This window comes from Myxine glutinosa, chromosome 5 (assembly GCF_964187855.1).
Source record: "Myxine glutinosa chromosome 5, kmMyxGlut1.1, whole genome shotgun sequence".
NCBI classification, from domain to species: Eukaryota; Metazoa; Chordata; class Myxini; order Myxiniformes; family Myxinidae; genus Myxine; species Myxine glutinosa.
Genome location: NC_136265.1, coordinates 207,613,372 through 207,630,801, shown reverse-complemented (window position 1 = coordinate 207,630,801; position 17,430 = coordinate 207,613,372). Strand labels below are relative to the sequence as shown.

General features: G+C 46.6%; 1 protein-coding gene across 1 annotated transcript in view; it reads right to left on the bottom strand.

Annotated features, from left to right (window-relative positions):
* The window catches only part of RBKS (ribokinase), a 79,356-nt gene extending 64,683 nt beyond the window's left edge, over positions 1-14,673 (bottom strand). Inside the window, exon 1 of the mRNA XM_068114997.2 lies at positions 14,498-14,673. Coding sequence (XP_067971098.2) covers positions 14,498-14,562 — 65 coding nt within the window. The 5' untranslated portion in view covers positions 14,563-14,673. The remainder of the gene's footprint in view (positions 1-14,497) is intronic.
* Between the last annotated feature and the right edge of the window lie 2,757 nt (positions 14,674-17,430).

Genomic DNA, 17,430 nt, shown 5'->3' with positions numbered 1-17,430 from the left:
CCCGAAGGTCGGACCCCGCGCGTCACTCCTTGCGGGATCAACGCGGGACCAACCCGTTCGGGCTCCCACAGTATGCTATTCCCGGGAGGCTCCCGCGCGTCCCCCGTCCCTCCAAACACTACCCCTCCTGGTGTCGATGCCTGGGTCGCCCCTCCGCAACCCGCTACCCACGCCATACCCCCACATCCTTGCTCACCAGCACCCCCCTCACTCCCCATAGCCACACCTCCTTGCACACCTCCCCTGTCCATCCACTCCGGACCAGTCATACATCTTACCATTGGTCCCTCACGAACACCCGGGTCTACACCACCCCCCAAGCCGACTGAATCTCCCCTCACATCATATACATTGCCACTCACCTCCGTACCTCGTCGTCGCACCTCCTCTGCCACCTGCAAACTTTTTATTTGGTTAGTGAGCACCTCATCATGATTTGAACACAGACCTTGTACATATTCCATGACTTCCTCCTTTATCTCCCTCTTAGTTTCCCTCCGTCTCTTCTTAATTTCACTCACCCCCTCTTCCACCTCCTCTAATTTTTCCTTTACCTCCTTCATCTCCCTGTGCGCCCCCTCTAACGCCACTTTAACCGTTTCTATGTGCGTCCTCACCTCTCGGTCCTTCGTCTCTATTACTTCTGTCACCTCTTCCAACTTCTTCGTCAACCCCTCATGTACCATCTGACATTCCTTCTGTGTCGCTATTAATTCATTTTTTATGTCCTTTTGTGTCGCTTTTAACCCCCCGATTATTGCAGTGTTCTTTTCCACTTGGTCCACAAGTTCCTTTTGTCCCACTGTCAGCTGTTCTACTCCCTTCGTCAGACCCTCTATGCCCCCCTGTAACCTAGCCGTATTATTCCTCACTTCTTTCTCCATACGCTTCTCACCTCGCTTTACCTCCTCGCGTAGCCCCGAAACCTCCTCACCCACACCTCGTTGTATCTCCTCCTTCATCTCCTCCCTTTCTTTTGTAGATGCCGCCCTCATCTGTCCAAATTCATCCCTCTGAGCATCCAGTTTGGTTTCTACCCCGATTTTTACCTCCTCTATCTGCTCTCCCATTTGTTTAATTTCTCTGGCGGATTGCTCCCCTATCTCCCGCAATTTGTCCTCCATCCTATCTTCTAGCCCCATTAACCCATTTTTCATCCCCTCTATCTGATTCTCCTGGGCAGCCATTCTGTTTTCTACCCCCGTTAACCCATTTTTCACCTCTTTTATCCCGTTGTCTAACCCCTCAAAATTATTGTCTAACTTCCCAAATTTCTTGTCTAACCCCTCACCGGTACCCCTCGCTTCGTCCCTCATTACCCCCAATTGCTCACTCTGAGCCCTCGCTTCGTCCCTCATTACCCCCATTTGGCCCCCTATCCTGTTTTCCATCCCTTTGAAATTATCGTCTGTTTTTACCATAAAGGCCATCATCTGTTTCATAAACAGGTCCAAATTCATTGGCATCTCTGGCTCGGCTGCGGCTAAATTTGGTGCCGCTACACCCACGTGCGCGAAGACGCCGTTTTGTGCACCTGATACCCCCTCAACCACATAACCAATGTTCTCCTCCTCTCCTTCTTCCACATACATTTCCCCGAGGTCCTGGGTCGATTCTACCCCGTCTATCTCTCCCACCGGCATCCGATCGCCTTGATTGTCCATGGCGCGATCTCAAAATTCGGGTTTTATAAAAAAAACAAAAAAAAACCACCTTTAGAGGCCATTTTTCCCCGCAAAGTGGGGGTTGGACTTTTTCGGGAACCGTGGTTGTTGTTGGTTTTTTGGTCCCCTTTTTGAAGCAATGTTTTACAGCCGGATGCCCTTCCTGACGCCAACCCTTTTTGCCGCCTTTAACGACAAACAGGGAATTACCAGTGAACTGGTACTCAATTAGCCGACCTCGGAAGGATGACAGGCTGAGTCAACCCCCCTGGCGTTAATTCAGCGATCGACCGGGATTCGAACCCAGGATCCTAGGATCCTAAGCCGGCACCCTAGCCGCTAGCCCAACACCAGGGTTTTATAAAACAACAAAATTTCGGCAGCTCGTAATTTTGACCAAATTTTTTCTAGACGTTTTAAAAATTTGGTTCGGGCCTCGAATCCCACTCCCAGACACCAATTGTTACAGACGCGGTTAAAGATGTTATTTTACCGAGCGGTTGGTATTACCGCGTCCGAACAGTTACTCCCCGATTAGAACCCGATTCCACCCGACGTTGACCAGATCGCACCGCAGATATTCAATCGGGAAACCTCTAAAGCGACCGAAAGAGAAGGAAAAGAGAAGAAGACAGAGTACGGAGGAAGAACAGATTTATTATACACACACAAGCAATGGATGGAAGAAACAGTCACACAGCGAATCGTTAACTTATCTATCTATAATTCCAGTAATCTCTGTGTGTATGTTTGTTTGTTTGTTTGTTTGTCTGTGACCGCTGTTTCTCGACAACTACCGGTCCGATATACTTGAAACTTGCCAGGTATATTGCTGGGGACCCGAGGATGTGCCTTTTCAAGGTTTTAAATTAATCGCAGAAGTAGTTACCGAGCTATGTCCAAAAAACGATTCAACCAATCAGAGAGCAGCGAGCTATCACGTGTGCCGAACGTGGCGAACAGACTCTGCCTCGGATGGCACATTTGAGAGCGTATTCATTTATTTCCCGTCGGCAAACTATGTTGCCGTTAAACTATGTTTTAAAACTAATTAAAACTAATTTGCGATTCATCGTAACTGCGATTTGCGACCTTCCGGACAGTCAAATGAGGACGTCACTTCCGGACATACGTAGCGGCTAGCGGGCGCCATTTGGAGGAGCTGGGAGGACTCAGTCGTGATAGAGTGAGCCTGAGTGAGTATATCAAGACAAGAACAAGATCTAGAAGGAGGTATGTACGGTGCGATTCATATAATATATTGTTTAGTTATCGTCGATGAGGAATTTGGGGGCCCGATTAACTGCAGCGCCATCCGAGCTGCGGCGTCGGGACGATACATTCATTGTACGGTAACATCACGCACTTACGGGCACGTCCTATATATATAGTACGGGCATGCCCTAGTTCTATTCAATTTACTTAATCCCAAGACAACGAGTAGGACAGGACGTTCACACTTACACAGGGGATATTGCAGGCAGGTAGGGCTTGAGGTGGATTGCTTGAGAGGGAGGCAAGGTCGGAGGCAGCAGCTCTCAATTCCTCGCGGTTTTTGGCGGGAAAACCCTCCGTCGCGTATCCGCTGCTGTAGACGTCACGCGCTGGCTCGGCACACCTGCTCCTCTTCTTCTGGTGGAGCCGTCTCCCTCCTTTCAGCGCGTCTCTCCAAAGCTGGTTTCCTTTCCGAGTACCTCTCCTCTTTGGCTTGGAGCGTTTCGCATCTCAACGCTCCTCCTGGTGTCGCCTCTTCGCTCATCTCCCAGGTCATCTCGTAAAGCAGTCCCTTACAGTCGCTTTTATAACTCGGGGCGGAATCAAGCCGCCGGCTGCGAGGGCACGCCTACCGGTTCGCTCACCGCGGTGCTGATTGGCCATGCGACCCTCTGGCTCACTCCTCCCCTCTATGACGAGGTGGAGACACGCCTTTCTTCTCCGAGATTAGCACATGGGCAATGGCGGCTTGCGGGATTGAACACAACTCGCACCCTTTTGAAAGGAACTTTGGAGAGCGGAGATGTTTGGGGAAATTGCAAGGGCCTACTCTTATTTTGTTTGATACAATGCAAAGTCAATCTAGTGGGAAACACATATTTAGCCTACATAGAATAAGGAAATACACTATTTAAAAAGATATATCGTGACCTGCGTGTAAGTTTCATGGAATTAACTAGGAGGACGGCTGCGACCATTATTTACATTAACAGGGTGTTACACATAACAAAACCATACTTTTTACATTCGTTACACTTCCTCCAAAATTGTTACACTTCTCAAAAACCATTACACTTCTCAAATTCGTTACACACTTCTCAAAACCGTTACAATATATATATATATATATATATATATATATATATATATATATATATATATATATATATATATATATATATATATATATACTGAAACGCAAAAGAAACTTACCACCTTTGAAACCTTTAAATATCAACAATAACACTGCGTGTAGTAAATGTGTGAACTTATTTGTGGACAATAGTGTCCTCACTGTCAGACAAAACGGTCATGGATGGTCACTTGAACCTTCAATGGTCACTTCATAGCACAGCTGTTGAACAGCCGTTTTGACTGTCAGTGATTAGCCAAGGGGTACGGGATGATTTTAATGAGCTGCACGTGATGTCTTGATATTGGCTTTAAAAAGGCCAGTGCAAAATGGGCATTTCAATCAACATGCCACGATTGTCAAGGGATCAACGGCAGCGTGCCTGGGCATGCTGCAAGGCGGACTGACCTACCGTGAGGTGGCATGTCGCCTTGGCTGTTCACACCAGACGATATCGGCCCTGGTGGACAGAGACACCCTCCACAACTCGGCAGATGACAGACCTCGATCAGGGAGGCCAAGAGTCACCACTGCAAGGCAGGACAGGCAGATGGTCCGAAGTCACCTGCGGGATCGATTCCGTCCAGCATCCCGCACTGCGGCAGAAACTCCGGGGCGTGCAAACCCACGGATCTCCAATGATACTGCACGAAGACGACTGCATGACTATGGTCTGACTGCCAGAAGACCATACAGAGGCCCCGTGATGACGGCTGCCCATCGCCGCAACCAACAGAGATGGTGCCAGCAGCATCAGCGGTGGACCTTGGCGCAGTGGTGCCTTGGCGCAGCAGCAATCCATCCAAAGACTGGTAGGTAGTATACGCCGACGATGCACTGCCTGTATCCAAAACAATGGTGGCCACACACGCTATTGAAAGGGGACTGACATTGCACCCTGTGCTGTTCTGTACTGTAGAACAAACTGATGAGATGGTGTATCTTGGTCAAAAACTTGACATGTCATCAATAAAATGCCAATGTTTCAATTAGCAATTGTTGGTTTGTTTTATTTTGAACGGTTACAATTTTATTACATTTCAAACAAGTGGTTTGCGCCAAGGTCCACCGCTGATGCTGCTGGCACCATCTCTGTCGGTTGCGGCGATGGGCAGCCGTCATCACGGGGCCTCTGTATGGTCTTCTGGCAGTCAGACCATAGTCATGCAGTCGTCTTCGTGCAGTATCATTGGAGATCCGTGGGTTTGCACGCCCCGGAGTTTGTGCCGCAGTGAGGGATGCTGGACGGAATCGATCCCGCAGGTGACTTCGGACCATCTGCCTGTCCTGCCTTGCAGTGGTGACTCTTGGCCTCCCTGATCGAGGTCTGTCATCTGCAGAGTTGTGGAGGGTGTCTCTGTCCACCAGGGCCGATATCGTCTGGTGTGAACAGCCAAGGCGACGTGCCACCTCACGGTAGCTCAGTCCACCTTGCAGCATGCCCAGGGCACGCTGCCGTTGATCCCTTGACAATCGTGGCATATTGATTGAAATGCCCATTTTGCACTGGCCTTTTTAAAGCCAATATCAAGACATCACGTGCAGCTCATTAAAATCATCCTGTACCCCTTGGCTAATCACCGACAGTCAAAACGGCTGTTCAACAGCTGTGCTATGAAGTGACCATTGAAGGTTCAAGTGACCATCCGTGACCGTTTTGTCTGACAGTGAGGACACTATTGTCCACAAATAAGTTCACACATTTACTACACGCAGTGTTATTGTTGATATTTAGAGGTTTCAAAGGTGGTAAGTTTCTTTTGCGTTTCAGTATATATACACTGCTGCTGCTCATTTGTACTAAGTAATGGTATGAACCAGACCTCTCATCCACGGATATTTCTCGTTTAACTACACAACACTTCCGTGAGTCCGATTTGCATTCAGGAACAGAACACTTATGTTAACCATTTTGAAATTGCCACCCTTTTGAAAGTCAGGTAATAGTTAGCAAGCAGGCATGGTTCATAAGCGAGTGTGCGTGGCAATAGTGTGGTGAGGTAGCCAGCAGGCAAAGCATGATGGGATTTTGAGGTGGTGTATGAGTGGCGTGGCCTCGAGACCATCCCATGCTTGTATTGTATCGATTGACCATTCTTCCGGAATATGGCATACGATGCGTCAAAAACCAATCTCTGTGGCATGACATAAAGGACACCTGGATCCCAGATAAAATTATTGGCCAGATTGTACATACTCACGTGCTATTGCTGACAGTCGACCCACCCACCTGTGGTTCCCTTTGAAATTGTTATCTTTGTTTTAAATTCCTCTATTCGTCCCTTTCATTGTAGTAATCATGGTAAGAATCATGAATACTGGATACTGGATACTGGATGTATCAGATACCAATCTGTGCCAGGAGAGTTCTTTTGCCAATTCCTTGAGAATGACAGATAATCTGGAATTCAACCCCTCCCAGGTCATGTCGACCACACGCACACACCTTTTGCCAACCTTTTGTCCCTCTCCTGTTGATGCTACAAATGAAATTACTAAATATAACATCAGCCATGAGCAGCTTATGATATGGTGGAATTAAAAAATTTTGTCACCACTACACTTTCAGCATCGTGAGTTTGCCAATCCCTTTGAATAATGATGTACTGAATACAGTGGCATTGTTAGGGTTTGTAGCACCTGGGGCCAAAGGTCAAATCTAGCTCCCCACAGGTACTGGCATAGTGAAGAATTTATATTGGGGGGTATATGAAAGAGATCAAAGCTTCGCCATAAGCTCAGCAGCATAGCGAAGCTCCCCTACTCTTTCCGAAGGACACCGTGGAATCTTTAACGTCCACCAAGTAATGTCAGCAGACGGGACACCCAGTTTAACGAACATCCGAGGGACGACACACACATTGATGGAACACCAGGATGACAGGTTATAGCTGGGTCGGGATTCAAACCCAGGCAAGACAGCTTCGAAGAAATGACGTCTGCATACCTCAAGGCCATCCTGTCAGTCAGTCTTTGTTGGGGGGTCGATTTTTGAAACTACACCCACATCTGTCACTTGACTCCACCCTCCATAAATGTATATGGTGGCAATCTTGATTTTCAGGTGGGCCTAACACATTAAGCCTGTGGGCAGTAGGCCTCTGCCGATTATATACTGCCCGGGATTGTTGCATCAGATTTCCATTGGCTTTGTTTGGGTCGAGCGTCTATTCCCAATGAGGTACCCCGAAAAATCTAATCAATGGCGAAAAATAGCAAGATTTAATTGAGCCCACCAGAAGGCGTGGTTCCATCAGAATGCACAGGTAATACAGTGTTATGTTATGCAAATTGCTAAAAAATAATAATAATAATTAAAAAAAACAGTAGGGATGTGTACGTTTTGTATGGCCCCATATTGGGGTTAAGCAATCCGTGACTGTGACAAATGCGCTCGTTCTGATATAACCGTGGCAGAGGGTGACATTAGTACTGCAGCATAGCGAACCAATTGTTCAACTTTTCATAAAAGCACCAAAACTGGTACACAGGTTGACTAATGTATTCTGAACAATTCTGGATATGGAACCACTCGAGATTGTGCCTTGGTCAGCTTTGGCGGCCATTTTCAAAATGGCCGCCATTCTACTTTAACAACATGGGATATCTGTCATTGTTATTCGCTTTGCAGGTTTCTTAGAGGTGATAAATACTCCATGTGATGTGCAATTCCAAATAAAAACAATACACATGTCATTTGTGTTGATTTAATATAGTTCCAACCATTGTATTGGGGGAAAAAATGGTGATTTTTATGGGAAAATCCATTTTCGCACACAGCATCGGTGACAGGTTCAGAAGTATTTTGTTGTGGTGGTGGTAGTGGTGGAAGTGGTGTTGTAATTGGTAATAGTGGTGTAGTAGTAGTAGTATTAGTGTGTTAACAAGGTGTTTTGTGTCTTTGCAGAATATTGAGTGATAATCATGACCATGTCAAAGAAGATCCAGCTAGCGCATTCTTGCATGGACCGTGCGTCTGTTGGCCCATCCAACACAAACTGGGAACCCTGACCTTGGTCCGCTCTGGACCACACTCCGAGGCTTCAAAAAGCTGCTTCGAGCTGGTGTCGTGCGGCTGCAAAAAAGGCTGTAGAAACCGCTGCAAATGCAAGAAGGCTAATCTGCAATGCACTGGACTGTGTGCTTGTGAAGGAGAATGCCAGTAGACACAGGCCGTAGCCGCTTCAAAGTCAAGTAAGTGTGCAATAATTTGACTACATTTTCTGAGTTTGTCATTATCACGATTATCAGTTCCCTTTTAAAAATAGAGTAAAGTATGTGATCTATAATGCAATTTTTGTTGACTCCAAACCCATTGAATGTGATGAATATCATTTGACTCATGTTCTCCAATAATGGGTACTTTTCAGCGAAAAGTTTCAGGAAAGCAGCCATTTACAAATCAAATAATGGCTTTTTTATCGAAAATACTGGCTCATAATATTTGAATACGCCTTTTTCATGGTCAGTTTACTGAATTTTACACGTTCCTTATATCTACCACCAATACAATAAGAAAATAAGTATAGCCCATTTCGCTAAAGTAGAATGGCGGCCATTTTGGAAAATGGCCGCCGTAGCTGTCCAAGGCACAATCTCGGGTGGCTCCATATCTGGAATTGTTCGGAATACATTATTCTACATGTGTGCCGATTTTGGTGCTTTTATGCAAATTTGAACAATTGATCTGAAATATCAGATTACGCTGCAGGACTACATGGATAAAAAGGTGTCGAGTTAATCTTTTAAGAGCGCTTTAAATGCGTGTTTCCGAATTGGACGTTAACGAATTTTGTCGCAGGTTGTGACCATCAGGGGGTCGGTACTAAGTCGACTACTATTTGTAGCTGTGATGGAGGTGCTGGCTCGGAACGTAAAGGAGGGTTTACCGTGGGAGTTGTTGTATGCAGATGATCTGGTGTTGATTGCGGAAAGTATGGATGGACTGAAGGAAAAGATGAACAAGTGGAAGGAATGTATGGAGACAAAAGGTCTGAAGGTGAATATCGGAAAGACGAAGGTGATGGCAAGTGGTAAAGCATGTGGTGAGGTGGAAAGAACTGGGAAGTGGCCGTGTGCTGTGTGTAGGAAGGGTGTCGGAGTGAACTCCATTCAATATACAATGTGCGCTGAGTGGGTTCATCAAAAATGTAGTGGTCTGAGAGGGTCATTAACCAGTGTGGCAGCTCCATTCAAATGTAAGGTGTGCACAGAGGGAGCTGCAGATGGAGGAAATGTTGGGTTGGATCTTGGAGACGGCGTGAAGCTGAAAGGTGTGAAAACATTTTGCTACCTCGGAGACATGCTGAATGGAGAAGGTGGATCAGACTCGGCAACGGTTGCTAGAGTGAGATGTGCATGGAAGAAGTTTCGGGAACTGAGTGGCGTGCTGACGAGGAGGGGAGTGTCGTTGAAGCTAAAGGGAAAGGTGTATGCTGCATGTGTGAGAAGTGTTATGATTTATGGGAGTGAGACATGGGTAATGAACGTAGAGCAGCAACGAAGGCTGGAAAGGGTGGAAATGCGAATGGTTCGGTGGATGTGCGGAGTATCGTTGAGAGAGAGGAAGACAAATGATGAATTGCGAAAGATGATGGGAATAGAGCCTTAGTGTAGCAGCATAGCAAACCTGTTGTGCATTTTGTGATACAAGCACCAAATTTGGCACAAATGTACATTAATATGTTGCGAACATTTTCAGATATTGGGCCACTTGAAATTCCGTAATTTTTTTTTTCAAATTTTTTCAAATTTCGTAATTTCAAATTTTTCGGGTGACACCGTCACAATTTCGGTCTTCGAGGCCGGCCGATATAGTGGGGCGGCTTAGCCCAAATATTCAAAAGAATTGTGCATTTTGTGATACAAGCACCAAATTTGGCACAAAAGTACATTAATATGTTGCGAACATTGTGTGGTCAGCAATGAAGACGAGAGTCTGAATTACATGTATGCAAAAGACCTTGTGAACCAGTGAAGCAAATACACGGGTAAGCATGAATTAAATCTAGGGCATGATATAATTTCCATGATGTTTACCTCTACACTCAATGGTGGAAGGAGGTAATGTTTTGATCCCAGCTTGTCTGTATGTCTGTTTGTCTGTTAGTCCACAAAATTCCAGACAAAGCTTGTAGTAGTGGTAGTTGTAGTGGTAGTGGTGATAACAGAAATTGTTATATAGAACTGAACTTATATTATTATTATATGCAGAAAATAACTTCATTTCTATATGCCCTGCAGTGGACAGGTTAATTGGTTTATGCACTGAAGGGGTCACCCTGGTGTGCACTGCTGTGTTCTGCCTCACTGAGTTGTTCAGGTATGATGTACTCAGCACAAGCTTCCGGTGGGCCCGGAGGTGGGGGTGCGGGGCCTGTCACGGAACGTCAAAACAAACGGCCTGCCGGGGCCGCCCAAAAGTCGGGCGTGAGGGGCGCGTCCACTAATGGAACGCCTCTCGCTTCCCAGATCGAGAGCCACGTGGTCAGGAGAACCTCGTCCCTTCCGGTCACACTTTGCCTATCGGCCGGCCTCGAAGACCGAAATTGTGACGGTGTCACCCGAAAAATTTGAAATTACGAAATTTGAAAAAATTTGAAAAAAAAAATTACGGAATTTCAAGTGGCCCAATATCTGAAAATGTTCGCAACATATTAATGTACATTTGTGCCAAATTTGGTGCTTGTATCACAAAATGCACAATTCTTTTGAATATTTGGGCTAAGCCGCCCCACTACCTGTGATGGATGCTGTGAAGAGAAACAGGTTGAGATGGTTTGGTCATGTGTTGAGGAAGGATGAAAGTGACTGGTTGAGAAGAGTGATGGAAATGAATGTAGAAGGAAGTCGAGGACGGGGAAGACCGAGAAAAACTTGGCTAAAGATGGTGGAAGAAGAAATGCGGGCAAGAGGGTTAACAAGGAGAGATGCAGAAAATAGGGCAAAATGGAGAAGATCGTCATGGGGACCGCAAGGCAAACCCCCGCTCTAGCAGGGAAAATGGCGTTAAAATGCCTGTTGTTGTTGTTGTTGTTGTTGTTGTTGTGACCACAGTGTGGTCATTCTTGTTAACGGACAATTGCAAGTATCACAAAGCCCAAAAGGTCACAGGCACAGCTTTATTCCCAACTCTATTTTGAATACTGAACTGCGAGATTCTGACCTGGGACACCTAGCTACATCAACAAAGCCGTCCCTCCTAGTGTGCAAAACGTACCTGGGACACCTAGCTACATCAACAAAGCCGATCCCTCCTAGTGTGCAAAACGTACCTGGGACACCTAGCTACATCAACAAAGCCATCCCTCCGTGTGCAAAACGTACCTGGGACACCTAGCTACAACAACAAAGCCATCCCTCCTAGTGTGCAAAACGTACCTGGGACACCTAGCTACAACAACAAAGCCATCCCTCCTAGTGTGCAAAACGTACCTGGGACACCTAGCTACAACAACAAAGCCATCCCTCCTAGTGTGCAAAACGTACCTGGGACACCTAGCTACAACAACAAAGCCATCCCTCCTAGTGTGCAAAACGTACCTGGGACACCTAGCTACAACAACAAAGCCATCCCTCCTAGTGTGCAAAACGTACCTGGGACACCTAGCTACAACAACAAAGCCATCCCTCCTAGTGTGCAAAACGTACCTGGGACACCTCGCTACATCAACAAAGTCGTCCCTCCTCGTGTGCAAAACGTACCTGGGACACCTCGCTACAACAACAAAGCCATCCCTCCTAGTGTGCAAAACGTACCTGGGACACCTAGCTACAACAAAGCCATCCCTCCTAGTGTGCAAAACGTACCTGGGACACCTCGCTACATCAACAAAGACGTCCCTCCTCGTGTGCAAAACGTTCTAACCACATTTTGTGGTTTCAACACATATAAATTCTGGCCAGTGAAACAGCTTGGCAGTAACATTCACAAACTCGTTAGTGACGTCATTCTGCTTTAACCACTGCCATCACTTCATCGACAATAAATAAATAAATAAATAAATAAATAAAAGAAAAAAGAAAAAGAGGTCAACGTCATCTGTATCGGACAAAAACTATTTTTTTAACCATTCTGGGTGATGGACCTTACAAAATACCATAGGCATGGGCATGGGGATGGGGGAGGGGTGGGTAAATACCATAGGGATGGGGGAGGGGTGGGTAAATACCATAGGGATGGGGATTGGGGGGGGGGGTAAATACCATAGGCATGGGGATGGGGGAGGGGGGGTAAATACCATAGGCATGGGGATTGGGGGGGGGGGGGTCAATACCATAGCCTTGGGGATGGGGGGGGGGGTGGGGTAAATACCATAGGTATGGGTATTGGGGGGGGTTGGGTAAATACTATAGGCATGATTTTGGGGGGGGGGGGGTAAATACCATAGGCATGAGGATTTGGGGGGGGGGTAAATACCATAGGCTTGGGGATTGGGGGGGTGGGGTAAATACCATAGGCATAGGAATTGGGGGAGGGGTGGGGTAAATACCATAGGGATGGGGATTGGGGGGGGGGTAAATACCATAGGGATGGGGATTGGGGGGGGGGGTAAATACCATAGGCATGGGGATTGGGGGGGGGGGTAAATACCATAGGCATGGGGATGGGGGAGGGGGGGTAAATACCATAGGCATGGGGATTGGGGGGGGGGGGTAAATACCATAGGCATGGGGATGGGGGAGGGGGGGTAAATACCATAGGCATGGGGATTGGGGGGGGTCAATACCATAGCCTTGGGGATGGGGGGGGTGGGGTAAATACCATAGGTATGGGTATTGGGGGGGGTTGGGTAAATACTATAGGCATGATTTTTGGGGGGGGGGGGTAAATACCATAGGCATGAGGATTGGGGGGGGGGTAAATACCATAGGCTTGGGGATTGGGGGGGTGGGGTAAATACCATAGGCATAGGAATTGGGGGAGGGGTGGGGTAAATACCATAGGGATGGGGATTGGGGGGGGGGTAAATACCATAGGGATGGGGATTGGGGGGGGGGGGTAAATACCATAGGCATGGGGATTGGGGGGGGGGTAAATACCATAGGCATGGGGATGGGGGAGGGGGGGTAAATACCATAGGCATGGGGATTGGGGGGGGGTAAATACCATAGGCATGGGGATGGGGGAGGGGGGGTAAATACCATAGGCATGGGGATTGGGGGGGGTCAATACCATAGCCTTGGGGGTGGGGTAAATACCATAGCCTTGGGGATGGGGGGTGGGGTAAATACCATAGGTATGGGTATTGGGGGGGGTTGGGTAAATACTATAGGCATGATTTTTGGGGGGGGGGGGTGGGGTAAATACCATAGGCATGAGGATTGGGGGGGGGGGGTAAATACCATAGGCTTGGGGATTGGGGGGGTGGGGTAAATACCATAGGCATAGGAATTGGGGGAGGGGTGGGGTAAATACCATAGGCATGGGGATTGGGGGGGTAAATACCATAGCCTTGGGGATGGGGGGTGGGGTAAATACCATAGCCTTGGGGATGGGGCGTGGGGTAAATACCATAGGTATGGGTATCGGGGGGGGTGGGGTAAATACCATAGGCTTGGGGATTGGGGGGGGGGGGAATACCATAGGCATGGGGATTGGGGGGGCTGGGGTAAATACTATCGGCGTGGGGGTTGAGGGTGGGGTAAATACCATTGGAATGGGGATTTGGGGTGGGGGGGGGTAAATACCATAGGCATGGGGATTGCGGGGGGTAAATACCATAGGCATGGGGATTGGGTGGGGTAAATACCATAGGCATGGGGATTGGGGGGGTAAATACCATAGGCATGGGGATTGGGGGGGTAAATACCATAGGCATGGGGATTGGGGGGGTAAATACCATAGGCATGGGGATTGGGGGGGTAAATACCATAGGCATGGGGATTGGGGGGGGGGGTAAATACCATAGGCATGAGGATTGGGGGGGGTAAATACCATAGGCATGAGGATTGGGGGGGGGGGTAAATACCATCGGTGTGGGGGTCGAGTGTGGGGTAAATACCATTGGAATGGGGATTGGGGGAGGGGATACCATAGGCATACGGAGAGGGTAAAATACCATAGGCATGTGGAGAAAAAAATACCATGGGCATAGGGGATCTTGTGAGGCATAAGGTGGGTCTTGTGAGGCATAAGGTAAATTTTGTAAATACCAAAGCTCTCACCAATCTTGTGAGGCATTTGATTTGTAAATACCAAAGGCATAAGGGGGTATAATTCCATATCTCGCTCATGGAATTATACCCCCTTAATCACCACCACGGAGAACTTCCTTTTTATTCGTAGTCATCAGATCTAAGCCTATCTATCTGCTTCCTTCTTTCCCCAAACTCTCTCGTGGTCTGCCCGCAAAGCACCATGGTCTAGCACTGGAGCAAACACTGCACGTCGATAATGACGTCATGCAAAGAAAGTGGAGCAGCAAGAACAGGGAGCTGAAGGAAGGGGAGCCATAAAGCGTCGAATCAACTTATCATACTTCACCTCACAAGATCCATCATGCACGAACCCACCACAAACACATCGAGCACGCCGCTCCGGGCCGCCATCCGACAATCCACCTGAATATACAGACTCAGAAAGGCGCTCCTTTAATTAATTAATTTACAGTTTACGCACATGAATCACTTGTACACCTCAGAAGTATTCGTCATTGGTTCGTTTATTTCATCTAAGTACGTTTTAACATAATCCGACCATGTAATGTTTGCATGCCAAGCAATGATACCCGATATGAATGGTGCATGAAAAAAAACGTATTTTGGAATGGGCCGGAGACATACACCGCCCAATTATCTATGAGGGGAAAGTAAAAAATATTACGTAGGAAAAGGAAGCATCAAATAATTACATATATGATTTTGTGTTTGAGAATAAAAGCAAACGTCGGTTCACCCGATCATGGCTGGTTATTTAGACTTCAGTGAAGCTTCAATATTCAATAAGAATATTGTGTTTATCGTTGATGAGTCGGAGCAAAAATTAACCCCGGAGTGCAGCACGGCAATCTCCATGCCTATGGTAATGAGGCCAAATGGCTTCATTTATTTGAGGAAAACGCTATCAAACAACATTCATTTTACACGTTATAATAATATTACAAATTAATATCATAAACGTGGAATTTTTTTTTAAACGTTTAATTAAAGTATGCAATGTTTTCTAATAGGCCTAATATTTTCGTGGTATTTTCCAAACCTTACAAAACTATATATAGATGCTATTCATAGATTACTTACTCCACGCAGTCTTATAAAGACGCCAGAGTAGATCGCTGAATTATTTAAATCGGCAGATTGTAAAACGGGCCATAACACTTCTTCTTCTTCTTCTTCGCCTTTTTCAAACGCTCGACATCACGTTGGTGTTCGTCCGTCCATCTGCCCAAAATGTGTTGGCGCTCATATCTCAAGGGATATACATTGAAACTAGCTGAAAAAACTTGGAATATACATCGGCCAATACATCTAATTAATGACTTTCGAAACAAATTCCACCTAAGTGCTATAGTTTTTGCTTCTCAGTCAAAACCCACATCACCTCAGTCTTCAATATACTCATCTTCAGTAGGGACTAAGAGAAGGTTAGAAAAACATAAGGACAGAGGGAATGAGAAGAAGAAGAAGACTGGCCGGTGCAATTCACCCAGTCCTGAAACCAGGAAAAACCCTCTTCACGGGACCACTGAGAAGGTGGGGGTGACTTGGCCAGGCGGAAAAATAAACTTTTTCCTACCCCCAAAAATGTGTCACTACTCTTAGTCTGGCTCCAACCCATTGACCTGCCTGGCTAGGTAAGACCTACCAGGAGCAAAGCTCCCACCAGTATAGCCCAAAGGGTCGCAGGAGCACGCAAGCCTCCCCACTACGATCAAAGTGGTAGTCACAATCGAGGAGGAAACAAACTTTAGTCGTGTTTTGTTGAAAATGTTAAAATGTCTGTAATTGGGTCATGACCTTGAAATTAGGTCAAGGTCAAAAAAATCGTCAACCCCGGATACTTTTTATTCCCATTATTGATGCACAATTTCATTCCGAATGTCCCAAGCGGATCCAAGATACAGGTTAACCCTTTGGGTTAAAGGTCAAGGTCAAATAGCATCTGCAGGTCAACATAGTCAGCATCCTGGTCAGCATCTGCAGGTATATATATATATATATATATATATATATATATATATATATATATATATATATATATATCCACAGTGACCACTCACTTGGATTAACAGGAAATGATAGGAACTCACCACCTCTCATTCAAGGATATTTCCTGTATTTCCTATATTTACGTGAGTCCGATTTGCATTCAGGAACAGAACAATTACGGTTAACCACCCTGAAATTGCCAATCTTTCGTTTAAATGCTGAAAATTTGTTAAGATAATTTGAACTAGAAAGTATCAGAAAATGTGTGTCCGTTTGTATTCAGTCTTCTTCTTCTTCTTCTTCCGTATGTTCAAAAAAACAGGTCACCGACTGGGCATCCTCCGTCGTGCGAAATCCTTCCTAGGCACACCTGAGCTCCTCACCACATACAAGGCTTTCATCCGCAGCTCAATGGAGTACTGCTCTCCCCTCTGGGCTGGTGCTCCTGCCTCACACCTAGCTCGTCTTCACGCTGTTGAAACCAAAGCATTCAGAATCATTGGAATCTCCCGCGATGAAGCTGATTGTGAGGGCCTTTCTCTCTCTCACCGCAGGTAGGTTGGTGGTCTTTCTGTCTTATACCGACTCCTCTCCTGCCTTGCTCCCCCAGCTCTCTCTCTGCTCTTTCCCCCAATTATTCCTGCAGGATGCACAAGAACTGCCAGCAACCCTCTTCTGGTGAAACTGCCAAAATCAAGACTCTGCTCACCTTCACTCTTTTATTCCTCTTTTCTCCCGCCTCTGGAACAAACTCCCACACTCTCTTCAATCTCTCTCCTCCCTCCAGGTCTTTAAAAAAGCTGTTCACCACCATCTCTCATCCTCCCCCATCCAAAACCTTGATCTTTTCTACCCCCGTTAATACACCCCAAATCCACCTCTTTCAATCTCCGACTTCATGCCTGAAATTCCTAGTAGTGTCAATTTGTTGCTCTCTCTCATGCAATTTGTTTTATACCGTGTACCCCTTCCCTCCCCCTCCTCACCCCCAGCCCTCTGCCTTCCACAGATCTTCCGATGTGCCTGTTCTCTACTGCTGTGCTTGTGTGCTTCCCTCTCTCTCCCCATCTTGTCTCCCCCTCCCTTTATTGTTTTAGGTGTCCATTTATGTTTTTTGTGTTTTATGTGCTAATGTGTGTTTAATGTGCTAGCTCTTAAATGAGCCTCGATCTTGTATACAAAAAATAAAAAAACCAAAACAAGAAGAAAAAAAATACACAAGTCAGGAGACGACGATGGTTCATGAGCGAGTGGTATTCAATGACAAAG